General features: G+C 45.0%; 1 protein-coding gene and 1 long non-coding RNA gene across 2 annotated transcripts in view; both read right to left on the minus strand.

The window, feature by feature from the left end:
• Window positions 1-91: 91 nt before the first annotated feature.
• Window positions 92-14,978, minus strand: part of LOC15382900 (uncharacterized) — a 50,609-nt gene continuing 35,722 nt past the window's right edge. The window contains exons 6-15 of the mRNA XM_004444157.3: window positions 9,736-9,868; window positions 9,497-9,640; window positions 9,240-9,440; window positions 8,004-8,072; window positions 7,015-7,124; window positions 6,722-6,936; window positions 5,238-5,376; window positions 5,029-5,134; window positions 4,768-4,930; window positions 92-2,361 (exon numbers count right to left, since the gene is read on the minus strand). Of these exons, the coding sequence (XP_004444214.3) occupies window positions 1,220-2,361; window positions 4,768-4,930; window positions 5,029-5,134; window positions 5,238-5,376; window positions 6,722-6,936; window positions 7,015-7,124; window positions 8,004-8,072; window positions 9,240-9,440; window positions 9,497-9,640; window positions 9,736-9,868 (2,422 nt within the window). The 3' untranslated portion in view covers window positions 92-1,219. The remainder of the gene's footprint in view (window positions 2,362-4,767; window positions 4,931-5,028; window positions 5,135-5,237; window positions 5,377-6,721; window positions 6,937-7,014; window positions 7,125-8,003; window positions 8,073-9,239; window positions 9,441-9,496; window positions 9,641-9,735; window positions 9,869-14,978) is intronic.
• Window positions 14,449-14,952, minus strand: LOC26532516 (uncharacterized). The gene is made up of 2 exons (XR_001452215.2): window positions 14,843-14,952; window positions 14,449-14,765 (listed from the first exon to the last, which is right to left on the minus strand). It is a non-coding gene; the product is annotated as an uncharacterized lncRNA (long non-coding RNA).

Consider the following 14,978-nt stretch of genomic DNA (forward strand, 5'->3'; position numbering starts at 1 on the left):
CGTATGCTTAATTAAGTTGTCCGACGATACAGCTATGAGTGGGGGAGAGCAAAAGGCATCCGTGCATCCATATGATTCGCCATTAATTGAATTGTTTTAAACAACATTTAAGCCATACATTTAATGTATTTTCCACTTGATAACAGCAATGTTTAACTACGATACAGTACAGTACAGTACAACACAATAGTTCTGTTCTGTTTAAACAAGAACAAGTTTGCAAATTTTACATATTTTACAATTGTTTTCATTAGCTTTTTATATATATATATATATATGTGTGTGTTTGTGTGTTGAGGTCTGAACAATTGCTGACATTCAATTTATTTGGGAATAATTATAATATGCAGCTAATTGTACACGAACTAATTAATAATCAATTTTAACTTCAATTACATCTAGATTTGATTTCATTTTCCATATTTATTTCTTTTTTCATATAGTATTCGATTTTGGCAGAGATATGTGTATTAAACAGTTTTCATCGACTTTTATCAACTATTTTACAGAGAGAGAATATTATCAACTGCGTTGGGGCGTTGTTTAGAGTATTTTCTATAGATCGGCACTTAAATATAAAGTAATTTATTAAACAGCAAATGCATTCCACTGTCGCCTCAATTCGAACAACTAATGGAGCTGATTCGATGCCGTTTTTAATTAGTAAGCAATTTAGTTGCAATTATCCACATGCATATGATGTAAATTCAATTAAATGACCAGCTAAAATACATGACTTTCAGCAAAATTGTGTCTATGTGGGTGCTCTGCTGATGTGGCTTATCGGTTTGGTTGCCTTTCATGGGCTTGCCTTGGGCAAAATATATTCACAGCATTTAGGGGCTCATTAAAGCTGCAAATCACTTTGCCCAGAAATCCAAGCCCCCGACACTCTCTCACCCACCTGCACTGTCCCTTCACTTTCACTAAAGTCAGGTGTTTAAGGCCCTGGCCATGGCTTATCTCTATGTAGCTCAATCGTAACGATATCTAAGTGGCTATGCTAATATGATTTATTAAAGTCTTTTGTAATTTAATTTGCGTAAACAAAAACTATTTTCAAATGCCAACAGGAATATCAAAGCGGTCCAAGCACAAATCTCTTGAAACTCTTTCCAAAATGGGTTTTGTGGTCTTTAAGAGTTTGAAACTCCTGCAGAACCATTGGGAAAATACTGATGAACCGCTTCGAACTCTCTCCATTAATTTTCCTAAATATTTATACAGAAACCTCTTTGGTGTATTTAGAACGATCGTTCAGATCCAAAACCAACTTATCCGGCCGCTTGGGACGCGTTGTTCCACCACTGCCACTTGTCCTGTCCGTCTGGCTGGTGGAGTTGTTCGAAGTATTGGACACATTGCCCAGCGAGGGCGCCGGGGCAGGATCAGGCGCCAACTGGGGCAACACCTGCTCATCCTCCTCCACCTCCTCCTCTTTAGTTGAGCTGGTGTAGAGGACAATGTCGTCTGTGGAATGCGCTGCCTTGGCCGGGGCCATGCCCACACTGCGATCGAGAAGCAGCTCGCTGCTGCGCGACTGGACCTGGCTCTGGACCGTGGCGGCGCTCGGCTGGACGCTGTGGGTCTGGGCCTGGGTGCAGCTGCCGCTGCGCCGGCGGCCACTAAGCTTATATTTACTTCTACAGTTATCACAAATTTGATACGTAATGCAGACGTCGGCCTCGAGGAGGTTGCGGGGACCACGCTTACAGCTGGGGGGTGGCGTGTTAGTGGCTGCCGAGCGCACGGCCGGACGCCGCTGTCGGATGCTGTGATCCTGGTCGAGGTCCTCCGACTGCGAACACATGCAGTCCAGCTTAATGTTGGCAAAGCTAATGCTGCCCTCCTGCTGCGGCGAGCCCATGTGGTCGCAGGCACTGCGCGGCGGACAGCAGTAGTAGTGCTCCTTGGACGCGTCCAGGCAGCGGCTGCAGATGATGTGACCGTCGGCGGTGCGACGGAGCAGCTGCTCCCGGAAGTCGTCGCCACTGAGCTCGGTGTTGATGGCCCGCTCCTCGTACGCGGTCGAGGGTGGCGTGGACGAGGGTGGCGTCTCTAGGACCATTGTGGGTATGCTGGTTCGGGCACTGGCACTACCCCGGCCATTCGCATTGATGTTCTGCTGATTGTATTTCTGCATCTCCGCATTCAGTGCCAACAGAGGCAGGGCACTTTGACGCGGTGCGGCATGACCGGCTGCCACGGCCATCATGCCACCGGAGGTCTTCAGTCCATCGAGCAGACTCGATATCGTCATCACGGCCACCCCCTTGGGCGGGGCCATCTCCTGTATCCGCTGCAGTTGCATGCTCAGCTGGCGGATCTCCTCCAGTGCCTCCTGGTCGGACAATTTGTTTTCTATTTGAGAGTGAGGGAAAATATGTTTATATACAGAGATGGGATGCGATTATGATAGTGGAAAACAAAAGCGAACAGCGGCAAAGCCTCTCAGTCCCTCGCCCTGTTGCCCCCCTTTCAACCTTCCTTCCTCTGCATTCGACTCTGCCAACTGCTTTTGCACTAAAAAGTTCCACGTCCATGTCAAAAGTTTCACGTCCCCAACCCAAAACCGATCCGATGCGAGACCGTAAATTTAAATGCGTATTGTATGTAGCTTCTGTGGAAACGGAAACGAAAGTTGGAGGAGCCTGTTGTGGCAGCGACTTGGGTTTGATTCCATTCCCCACCCTAGTAAACCCCGCCTGTTGGCGGAATGATGAATGGCCGTTCAATTCAACAGAAAGCCTGTCAGTATGAATTCAGCGTGGTCCACTCCCGTCCCGGAACAAGGCCGAACTTTCAAATACTAAAAATACTAAGAAGGATAACAAATAAACAAGTCTACTCTCCTTCTCTCGCTGCGGACAGAGTACAAGTCACATTCTTGGAAAGGCATTTGAAAAGAGCATTTGTCCAAAGGGAAACACTCTTCCTGGGAAAGTGGAACTGCCCGCAGTTCGGGAGAGTGTATGTTAAAAGCATCAAGTTTGGTTTTTTTTTTGTTTTTTGTCTGCTTTGTTTGCCGCTGAATTTAGATTTATGGCTGCGAAATTAAGCGAGTGGAGCAGTCAGTCGACAGGCCAAAATTGAATTTATTATGTGTGCCCTGTCTCTTAGTATGCAACACAACAAAATCATCCTCCTTTTTTTCCGCCTCAAAATATTTAAAATTCGCCACAGCTGCATGTGTATGTGTGTGGGTGAGTGTTTGCCACTTTGTGATTGTTCAATTTAAATATGCAAATTGAGAGCCGCTTAAAAAACTCGACTAGCACCAAAAAAAAGTAACAACCACGCCTCTAAAGTAGGAAAATGAAGGCACGAAAAATGTAAATTTAACGCACAATTTACGTAGCCACAAAAATGCCCTACGTTTTGTGTTAAAATAGAAATACGAGTAATAAAAAAAATTAAATAAAAGCCGAGCTCCCATTGAGAGATAGAGACAGAGAGAGAAACAGAGGCCGAACGGTCATAAAGCATTAAAACATAAAGCGTCGCTTTTTCGCAATAAAATTCTGGGAACGTTGCTACTGAAAAAGGTTCGCCATGAAACCCAATATAAGACTTTTGAGATAATAATGCGGGGACTAGAGGGTCTCTGAGGGGACCATCAGCCTGTAAGCTCTATGAATAGATAGGACGAACCGAAGATCTGGTAGAACTGTTTCCTCAGGTCTATGCAGCATATCTTTCGTGCTGTTAAAGTTACTAGATGTATATATTTTCCTTGAAGAATTTTGAATTGAATCACAGTAGGACGTCCATTAGGATATTGAATGAAACAAAACCAAAAAAAACTCTCATATATTCATACTGTGTACTGCTATGTGTAACTGTCCAGAGGGTAACGGATGGAAACGCTTATGGAAAGGTACTTAGGAATCAAATTGATTTTCATTTCACTGAAACTTTAATCGATTTAGTTTAGAGAAGTTTAGATTGAATAAAGTGAATAGAAAAGCCGATTTACTCATGGCTACCATGGAATCAAAGTGATCTACGACTGCTCTGTAGCACATTAGTGCATATTTGCACTAACCATCGATAGCGTTGATGCCTTGTTAGGAGAGAACAAAGCTTGCCAAACTTAATTGGGCAACAACCACCCACCTGCACCTGCATCCCCCGGCACTAGCACCAGCATCCTCGTTGTGGATGATGGCTCACTTGACTGCCCTACGCCTCAAATGGTACACATATAGTTGTTTATACATCAAAGCCAGCCAAGCGGTAAACAAATATGGCGTCGGCGGCAGCTTGGCGGAAGTTTGCGCTTCGTAGCTATTTCCTTCCTTGAAAACACGCGCACAAACGCACACACAAGCACACCATTCCTTGGGCTAACCGCAGAGGAGAGGACCAGAGAGGTTTGGGTGGTAAGACTGTTTTGCTCGAGCTGCAGAACATAAATCAGTAGCCAAAGCTGTCACTAGATATGGCTTGGGCATGTAGTCGGATCTCGCATCTCGCATCCCTTCCAACGAATTCCTTGACTCGTGTCTAGACAGGAGAGATAAGAAGGAAAGTGAAGCCGCCGCCTGTTTCGCTCATTTTTAATTTTCCAAATAATATGACATAAATAAGGCCAAGGCGGACCCAGAGCGAAAAGGCCATTCGCCATTCTACTGTTCGTTTTTTAGACAAACTGTCTGCGCTGATCATTTGTTAAATGGACACTGTCGTTAGTCATAAATGTCGATATAGTCTGCCCATTAGAACAAATGAGGCAATTGGTTTGTTATCGCCGGACTCAGGTCTCACCTGCTGACGTGGTGCCCCCCACTGGGACCGTTGAGGTGGTCACCGAGCTCGGATTGGCAAAGGTCCGGACTTGAGGACGAAAATTGAATTTGGCTCCGGATGCCTTGGTGCCCAGGCCGATGTTCTCTTGATGCGACTTGCCGCTACGCAGCACAATGTACACCTGCCAAAGCAAAAGATAAAACACAAGGATCCAGAGTCGGGAATAGAAACAAACGGTGGGAAGGGGAGAGGGATGGGACTGATGGGACACACACTCACCTTGCTGCCAAAGATGAGGGCCAGCAGCAGCGTCACCGTCAGTTGGGTATGGCAAAAGAAAATGATGTACAGGAGATCCGGATTGGCCGGCGACTGCAGGAACAACCTGCCATAGAGAGGGAGAGAGATAAAGATAGTAATCGGAAATGATAAAAATTTGTCTAGCCAAACTGTACGTATATGTTTCTCTTGCGATTCACCGCACTTACATGGACACGTTGAGGAAGCAGGTTAGCAGGAACTCATTGTAGATGGCCATCGATATGAAGCGGCTCTCGTTGAACTCGGACGGAGCCTTCCGCACCATGATGCACAGTCGCACGCCCCAGGCCAGGAACAGCACCTCCACTGCAGAAAGGGAAAAAGCAAGAAGAAGCCAAGGATTAGTTCCTTTGTGCATTTCAATGGCCTCGCAGCTCATTTTTTGAACATTAATTAGTAAGAGCGAAGAGCAATTACGTTATTATTTTCTTTTTTTTTTCCTGTTCCGTTTTAGCTAAAAGCATGAGAAGCAGTACCGCGGAATGGCAATATAATGTGGAATCTTTGGGAGTGGAATTCCCTTTTTATCCGGCTCTCATCTTGCGTATTCGTGCGAGTGAAATGAAAGCAAAAGAAAGTCATAAAAAAAGCATACACCTTTTATGCAATAAACTCTTTCAACAAGGGAATGCAGATGAGGTGATGCAGAATGCTGCATGCTCCACGCTGCATGCAATTAAAAATGTAACTCTCGCTACGTGCCCCACTATGCAGCATGCAGCAACAGAAAATTAAGTTATTTAGCATCTCTGTGCCGTCAAAGTGCGTGACTGGCGCAGCAGAGCGAGAATCAAAGATAATTGTTGTCTATATCTATGCGAGAGTTCAAATTCTGTTCTCTCTGTCCATATGCCCTCGCAAAAGATACAGAGGAGGAAAGTGCTTCAAGTTGGTCGCTAAACTTTTTTAATTAAGCGAAGACACAGTCAAGATAGCGCTGCGCTGCTATTCCTCCAGGACGCATAGGTTCCTAAAACACATGCCTTCTACAGGGCAACAAAAAAATTCTTGCATATTCATATGACGCCATTCGCTGACCACCCACAATGCCCAGCTGTGGGGATGTGGATGAAAAGAAATTCCCTTTAAGCGAGTGATGCCACTCGGTATCCATACACTGTTTTCCGTTGGCAGGGCAACGTTTGTTTTTTTGCTTTGCTTTTTCAATTCATATTCTGCATATACTCCGAGCACGTAACTATATTTTTGAATTGCAACATGAATGTAACGGCAATGTAATGTCATGTAAAGGGATAGTAAACAAACAAAATATTTCCGGCAGAGCTATAAATTAAAATTTCAGCTTTTTCCTTCTTCGTCTAGTTTTTCCAATACAACAACTATTCAGAAACCACATTTTTGAAGACTCTAATGCTAGCATATTTTTCAAATGAACGTCTTTCAACAAAAAAGTGTTGAAGTGGAGCCCCCCTGGGTACGCCCTTGGTTGCAGCATACAGTGCATATAAGCAACGTGCACATTGTTATGCGGAATGTCGCTGCATGGGAGCTATGCCGTTTCATTTTTGTTGAAAGATGAATGCAGCTGCTTTCATATGGCTATTGGCTGCTAATGCCAATCGGCACTCCCTCCAAACAAGTCCAAACATATTAAATTACTCTCCTGTGATGAATGGAGGCATGGACTTACTCGATGTGAATGTGTAGTCCCACCAGTCGGTCTTGCATAGGAATGCCTTCAGGTCATCAGCAGTGCGTCCCACAACCACATCTGGCGGCGATACGAGTGTCCTCACCAGCAGACAGGTGCCGATGGCACCGCAAATGATTCCCAGGCGCTTCAGCAGAGCGGCATCTGTGATTTTGACCGCCTTGGCAGAGCGTACCCGAAATATCACCGATATCCTTTGTGATAAATTGAAAAGAATGTAAGATAAGTTATCACATTGCATCATCTGCATCAACATCCCCATCATTACTCACCTCCAGGTCTTCAGCATCAGAGCGCCATAGGTGAGGGAGAAACCTATCTCTCTCAGCCAAATGCGAGCGGTGCATGTATAAAGATTCGGATTCGGATACATCACAATGTTCTGCAATTCATAGAAAACGATAGCCCGTTTATATGATATGTTCGAGAATCGGCACAAACCCACAAGCAAATGACAATTTTATGCATTTTCATACATAGCTGAAAACTCTCTTTAAAGTTATGGAGTTGTCAATGGTGATACATTGTGTGGTGGAGATTAGGATTCCATTTTGATTTATACGTTCCTTTTAAGAAATAAACATATTAAAAAAGGTAACCATTTTAAACGCATCCCTCCACACACAACGACTTAGAGCTCAAGGAAAAATGTCCAAAAATGGATATCCTCTTCTCTAGGACACATTTTTTTTGTGTTGTGTGCCGTGTGTTGTGTGTGTGTGTATGTCAACTCATGGCGGCAGAATAAATCAGCAAAAGATAAATAAATCCTCAGCTTCATGGATGTCGGTCCGATGTCGGCGTGCGGGTTTTCGATGAACTCTCGTTTAAAGTTGTTTATTTGGCCAGTATTCCATTAGCTTTCGACACTTTCCATAAATCAATCAAATTAAATTGTTCAGAATTGATGTGAATTTGGTTCAAGGGGTGCCGCTGCTGTTCTGGCTGTCGGTCATTCACTGCCAACCGTTTTCCCATCTCATCTTTCTTTTTACAGGCTGAATATATGTATTTTGGATGCAAAGCGATTTATGGTTTCGAATTTTGAATGTTTCCCGTCGGAAAATCACGTCCAGCAACCAGCAGCCAGCATGCTTGCTGGATCCATTATAATGTGCAACAGATATTTATGCGTTTGGCCAAGGCCTCCATAGAGCTTAAAAGTGATTGAATATTGCCTAAACTTATGCTTGACTGCCCATATTTAAGTAAATACAACAAAATATCCCCAGAAATGCAGTGCAGCATCAAAAGTGCTTACCGTGCAATAAATGAAGAAGGCTCCCAATGCAATTACCCGCAGCAGGGCGGGACTGGCGGCTCGTACAACCTGCAAACAAAATGTTTTCAATTAGTCTTTCGAAGGAATAACTTTTGTGTAGCTGTGTGTTTGTTTGTGGAAAAACTTATGAAATTTAAATTGAAATCGCTTTAGCCGCACAATTTCACATGAAAAGCAGCCGGAAAGGAGCCCCGAGGAGAACAAAGGACAAGGATCTCAATGCGGCAAGGACAAGGAAATGTAGTGCCGAGTACAGGGCGGAGTGGAGTTGTCCACACACTTGGCAGGATGTCGGGCTGCATGTTTAGCGCCATTTAATTAGTTTGGACACACACACTTGAGCACTCAGACGCACACACACACATGGACACACGGAAACAGCTGAAGAGAGATAGAGAGTGGGAGAGAGAGAGAGGCAGCGAGCACATAGACACAAATGCGACAGAATCGCATTACGAATGGAAACAATTTAGTTGGCCTGGGATTCACTGAGGGCTGGTGTGTGCTGCTGGGTTGGTAGCCTGGGGCCACACAAATGTCTGACAGCAACATGGGGGCGCAGAATAACTCACTTTCACGAACATTATTCCACCAGTTTCACCATTCTGCAGAATGGCTGGAGAAAGTTGAAAGTGGTTTAAAACTATACGCCGGAGACAATTGGAGGATGGCTTAGCCTTTTCACTGGCTTAATGAGTGTCCTAGTGAAACTCGAGTGAACTGTACATGGCGTTGCCTTCCGCCGAGGAAGGACGGACGGAAGTCGGGCGACAGTTGTGTGGATGTTTGCAGTTCCGCTTATGCGCGACAATATCCGTTGTCCTGTTGGCTTGTTGCCGGCTGTCATTGGAATGTAGGACCAGTCCCTGGGCGCACGTTCAAAATAACTAGAATATAAAAATTCTAAGCCGCTTTTCGGCTCAATGATGACAGCAGCTTTGGTTGGACTCGTCCGGGATCAGTGGAATTTGACAGAGAGCAATTTACACAAAAATCTCTGCCACAAATGCTACGACGCGGCGGCAGGATAATGCTATTATAATGACTTTACATTCCCCATCAAGGATGTACAAGATTTTTTAAAGCTTTCGCTTCCATCAACAGCATTATAACTGCGATGCTTTGGAAGTAGTTCTAATTCTGATGATTTAATCTGTATTTTACGTACTGCCATTATTGATCAAGCTATAGCAGAGAATGGAATCTTTAACTCACCTTGACTTGCTGATACCGAAACGTAAACCAGGCCGCAGGCGGCAGGAGGCCAATGACAATGCAGGCCAGTGCCAAGATGCTGGTGCGCATCGGCCAGTTGAGGGCGGCAATGCAGGGCGACGAATCCTCGCAGGAATCACAGCCCTCGGCGCAGGGCAGACACTCGTACTCGGAGTTACTGTTGTACGTGGAGTTCTTGCCCTAATACATATTTAATGAGTGTAGGATTCTCGCTCAGTACTTGAGTCAGCACTTACCAGCATCAGCTTCTCGTATTCCTCCTCCAGCAGGCTGCCATTGAAGAACTTGTGGAGCGAAACCACGTCGGGGAAATAGAATCCCTTGCGGCAGAGGCATTTGTAGGACCCGCGCCGAAAGCCCAGTCCCATGATAGCTTCACACTGAAGGCGCATGGAGAAGGAAAGATGGAAAGATGGAGGAATGAACACTTTGTGCTGACATTGGAGTATCTGATGGCGTCTGGTCTGTTTCTCACCATTGTGGTCCGCTGCTTGCACTTGTCGGTGCCGGCAAAGATGTTTAGGGGCCGCTTGGTGCCGGGCGTGTGGCGTTGCGGGCATTGGTCGATGTCCACGCGCCGCAAGTCAATATCGATGCCAGATGTTCCCCTACGAAATGGGGCAGAACGGAAAAAAAGGAAGAAGAGAGTGTGAAAAAAACAGACGGAGAGTGAGAGAGAGTCAGCAAAAGGCGTTAAAAATTTATGTTATTAATTTGTCAGCTTAACAATCAACTGGGGGGCGGCACTTAAACCAAATGGCGCCATTTATAAAACTCAATTCAATAAAACGTGTGTACCGTCAGTCGCTGATATTTATCGACAGTGGAAAGTGCGCAGATTGTAGAAGGACTGAGACTGAGACCCGCTTTAGCTCTATCTCTATCTCTGTTTCAAGCTTCCAGATAGTGGGCAGCCGCCTGGGGTTTCAATGGCCGTGGCCTTTCGATAACAAACAATAAATTCGTGCTTTGATTTCGCATATGTCTATGGACTCTGTTCTATAGTCTGAGATGGAGAAGGAACCCCAGGAACCTCAAGAACCGCACTCGCACACACACAAACACAGACGCATGAGCAGAGGGATAAACTAGGAAGCATGTTTTGGTTACGGGTTTCTTTGTATTGAAAACGAGCTCAGGGAAAAGTAGCAGAAAATTATTTTCCTGCTGTCGTTGACGGAGATTGGGACAGGGGCAAAGGCAGTGGCAGTGGCAAAGGCAGAGGGAGAGGGAGAGGGTGCAGGGAAAAGGCCTTGTCGTTTTACAAAGACATAAAGCCATGAAAAGGGTACGCTAAGCTGTCGACGCTGCCAGAAATCCTATATGCCTCCCTCAAAGGTCGCCCCTGGAAATGGACAGCCACCCAATTACACACATACCTAAGCAGAATTGTGGATGGAGCACCACGGCGGTAGCCGAATGGAAGGAATGAAGCCAGAACACATGTAGAACTTTACGCATAATCTCAGCATTGTCCACACTTGCACGCCGGCACTGTGGCTGTGACTCAAACCTTTCCGCCTGGGTCCCGCTGTCACGGAAGGCTGACGTCAAAGGAAACTTTCTTGTTACAACAGACATAGATGAAGGGGTATGATCAGTTGGTGATTTATTTGGTAACCTAACTTCTCTGAAGAAATCTTGTACGGGATCAAAGGCATTAGATCAGGAATTCTAAAGTCTAAGTCCCTCTGTTATCGATCTTCATCAACCGTTTTCTACAGTATTTCATACTCGTAACCTCAAAGGTATAGAAATGGCAAACATTTCTATTTCATCTTCAATTTTCCGACTTTTTTGGTGGCCGCCCCAGTTGGCCGTAATGTGTGTGTGAGGTTTCCGGGTTTCGGGAATATTGGCTTCGGTCTGCGTTCTCGGGTCCGCGTCTGGGAAGCTTCATGTGACTGTCAGTTAATATTGACATATCAGTTTGTATTTATTTGATTGTTTCTGACAACTTATTGATTGCAAAAGGGGAAAAAGGGCGAAAAAAGGACTACTGTTACTGCTGGAAAGTGGACAACTGAGCGAGGGGAGGGTCTGGCTGGGGTGACTGGCTGCACAATGGCCCATCATTACATTATAGTAATGATTATGTTAATTCCCCAGCAGTTGATCCCAACGCCTTTATGTCCTGGACCCGGATCCGGATCCGGATCCGGCTTGGCCTTTTTTCTTCTTCTACTTATTTGTGCCCATGTATCTCTGCCCCACTTATTCCCATTTTGTTAAAGTTCGTGTTCGTTTTCGTATTTGAATGCTATTTCGTATTTTCTGTGGTTTTATTTTCCTGGTATTCCTTTGTCAGCTCCCCCGTAGCGTCGCGTCGTCTGTCTTTCTCTTTGTTGTTGCTGACAGTTTTTGAAGATAATTTGTAAACGGATATTAGAAAATAAGCTGATTGAGCTGCCCGAATGAGTTCGGTCTCCGGTCTTCGGCGATATCTGTGTGTGTCGCATATTGATTTATTAGTTTGGGCCCTAAGCTTCGAGTATTTTTGGAGGCGGCTGATGCTGATGTGACAATGTTTGCCTATCTGGCGTATACTTGATGTATATGTATGATCCGCACACACACACAGAACCTAACACAATGCCTAATGCCTACAAATGAGCCGTAAACTCAGTTGTTTGCATATTTTTGTTGGAGCTCATATTGCACATAGTCGATGGGTTAGGGGATTGCCTGTTGATTTTTGTATTTGTCTATGCATAAATGGAGATGGATTTGATTCGTTTTAAGGAAAAGAGAGCATAGTTTTATCGATTTTAATAAAATGCTCGAATCGAATTTTAGATAGCTTTAAAGTCTAAAAGACAAATGTTTACCCAGCCAATGAAATCTAGAGGACATATGCACGAAGGTGGGATTACCTACTAGGTGAGGCGTAAAATCAGTGGATTGTAATGCAGGGCACGTACGACACGCACGCACGAACACAAACACAAACGCATTACGTGAATAAGCGAAGTGCATCTGAAGAGCTTTGGAGCTCGTATACAGATGCTCCACTACCATTATTCGTAGCACCACCACTACAGCGCGTGCCAGCACACATGCACGTGCCAGCTATTTAAAAATGGCAGCGATGGCAGCTAATACAGATGGCATTCCGCTTCTCATCCCGATCCAGCCCTCTGAGATGTGCTCCATTTTCGAGTTCATAAAGTTACCAACCCAAATGGGTGTGGTATGAGTGGAAAAAACATACACCGTCACGCAGGCAGTTTTGTAACCAGTTTGTAAACAACTCATTTATGTGGATTCTCTGGTGCTGCAGCTGCCGCTGCTGTTACTGCTGTCATCGTCGTCAATTATGGGTTGTGGCAGCCGCTGCTAATGCACATAATCAGTTTTGTAGTTTGCACCTCGATGGCGCAGTTTGATGCGGCTCACAAAAACCCAAACCAAAGAGCCGAAAAAGGCTGCGAAATAGGCCCGCAATTATGCCAAAAATATTTTCTAGTAGTGGCTAGGGTAAAAGGGTGTGAGCTAGGTCACATTAAAGCGAAACAAAAACTTTGTTGACACTAATGTGGTATTCGAAGTCAACCAGGAAATTCTTCACAAATATTTCCTCTCCCAGCATAAGCCTTTGATCAGTAGATCAGTAGCTTAGATGCATCTAAGAGATTCCACAAGTTTGTACTGATTTATATCAAAAAGTTATTTAAAAATACTTTTCGCGTGAGGATTCTTTAATAAATGTAGGAAACGAAGGAAAGAGCGAGACACGAAGAGGTCGTGTTTTCGTCGTATCGTCTGGATAGAGCAGTAATCGGATCTGAGAGAGAGAGATCAGACGTACACGCGTATAATTACTCACAAAAACAAGCTTATTGTAAAACTTGGAGCTGTTATAATTTGAAGTCCAACATACTAATCAAATAAATGTTACTCGTTGCCATCAAGCAACTTAAACTACTACATAAATATTTTGATTTCTGTTAGGGCATGGAATGTCTATATCAGCAGTTATTGGGACCGTAGCAATGTGCAAGGCACCATGGAAACTATGTAAATTTGCATCCCGATCCATTGCTCAGAAATATGGCATGTTGCACATCTGCATACTTACACATACGAGCATTCATAATCAAGCCCACATTCAGACGTTGACGTTGCAACAAGATAACAAGCAGCAGCAGCCAGTCACTGCAACACAAAGGCTTGCTTATTGCCAGATATTTGATATTTCCGTTTCCGTTTGCCTCATTATGCTTTGCCAGCGAGCAGGGCATAGCCCATAGCGTGCATACACGGCTTTCTCTCTGTATGGTATGGCAACGGCAATATTGCAACATAAGTCAAATAAATACAATGCTGGGATTACGGCTTACATTCCCCAGCCTTTTCATTCCTCCTCGACCACCTCCACAGTCGTCTCAGTTTTAATATTGAAATTTCACTGCCGCTAGAGTGGGGTTGGTTGCTGCTAAGCGAAACTTAAATAATATCAAATAAAATTATTGCCCCAGTAGGAGGCATGTTCTGTCCCTTGGCGCTTAGCTTTTGCCGCTTGGTGTTTGGCATTCGCTCACAGCGGGCGCTTAATGTGATTTGTGCTTTGTGTTTGCCACTGCTGGGCGGACTAATGCGCCATTTCATTTGGCCAAATATTTTATAATAAACTTAACTTTAGCTGCACGCTCTGGATGCTTATTGTTTGGCGTCCTCCCTGCGCTGCAGGTTTCATGGAGTTAAGAGAAAAATGGGGCAGCAACCACACACCGCATAGTAAATTTAATCAATTAGCAAGTTTTCGCTTCCTCTCTCTCTCTCTCCCTCTCTTTGTCTATATTTTTTTTCTGTTTTTGCGCTTCCGCTACCATGTAAACAAATTAATTTCCCCAACTAATGGGAAACTGATAGCGGAACATTATTAACATGAGCCGGACACAGGCATGCAAGAATGTCGGCACGGGACCTGTCCCAGTCCCTCCCCTCCTCTTGCACAACTTTCCCGGTCCCGGTCTTCCCGCTGCCTAAGCAGCTGAAACAAAGGGGGCTTTTTTTGACGAGGAGTGAGCCCCGGAAGAGCCCGGAGACTGAATCTAGCAGCTGCAATGCTGGGACCAACTGAAATGAACCCAACTAACGAACTTTTAACATTTGCACATTAATTTTCCTCTCCAGCACACAGTGTTCGAGGGTCGAGGGGCCGTACAAGTAAGGAAACGTATTCAAATTGAGTTGCAACTTAATATTCTTCGACTTTGTTAAGTAAGCTACGATATACACTGTCCGTATTGCTCAGAATTACAAACAATCCAGCACATTCCATTTGTAGGACATCGAATGATTTCAACATTTGTGGCGCATTGTTTTCCGTACCACTGTGCGCATCCGTCCATTAAGGCAGACCAAATTTATGTTGCAACTAATTGCAGGCAGTTGCCGAGCTTCCGCCATCGGCAGTGGCAGTGGCAGTGGCCGTGGCGGTGGCAGACAGTTGCCGTTTTCAAAGAGTTCCTCCCCCCTGGTCCGCCCTCCCTGGCCCCGTCGCTATATGTGAAATTTGTTGAGCGTAGAAAGCCATTGAGCGCTAAGTAGGCGTACGAGTGGGTGGGATCGGGACTCACTTGTATAATTGATTGCTTTAATTCAATTTAGAAAACGCTGTCTGTCCTCCCACCTCCCTGATAGCTGGAGGGCTGAAAGCTTTTCTGGCCCCACAACCAAGGGCACCATAGGCATACGCATCCGCATTGATGTGCC

The sequence above is a fragment of the Drosophila pseudoobscura genome, chromosome 3 (assembly GCF_009870125.1).
Source record: "Drosophila pseudoobscura strain MV-25-SWS-2005 chromosome 3, UCI_Dpse_MV25, whole genome shotgun sequence".
Classification (NCBI taxonomy): Eukaryota; Metazoa; Arthropoda; class Insecta; order Diptera; family Drosophilidae; genus Drosophila; species Drosophila pseudoobscura.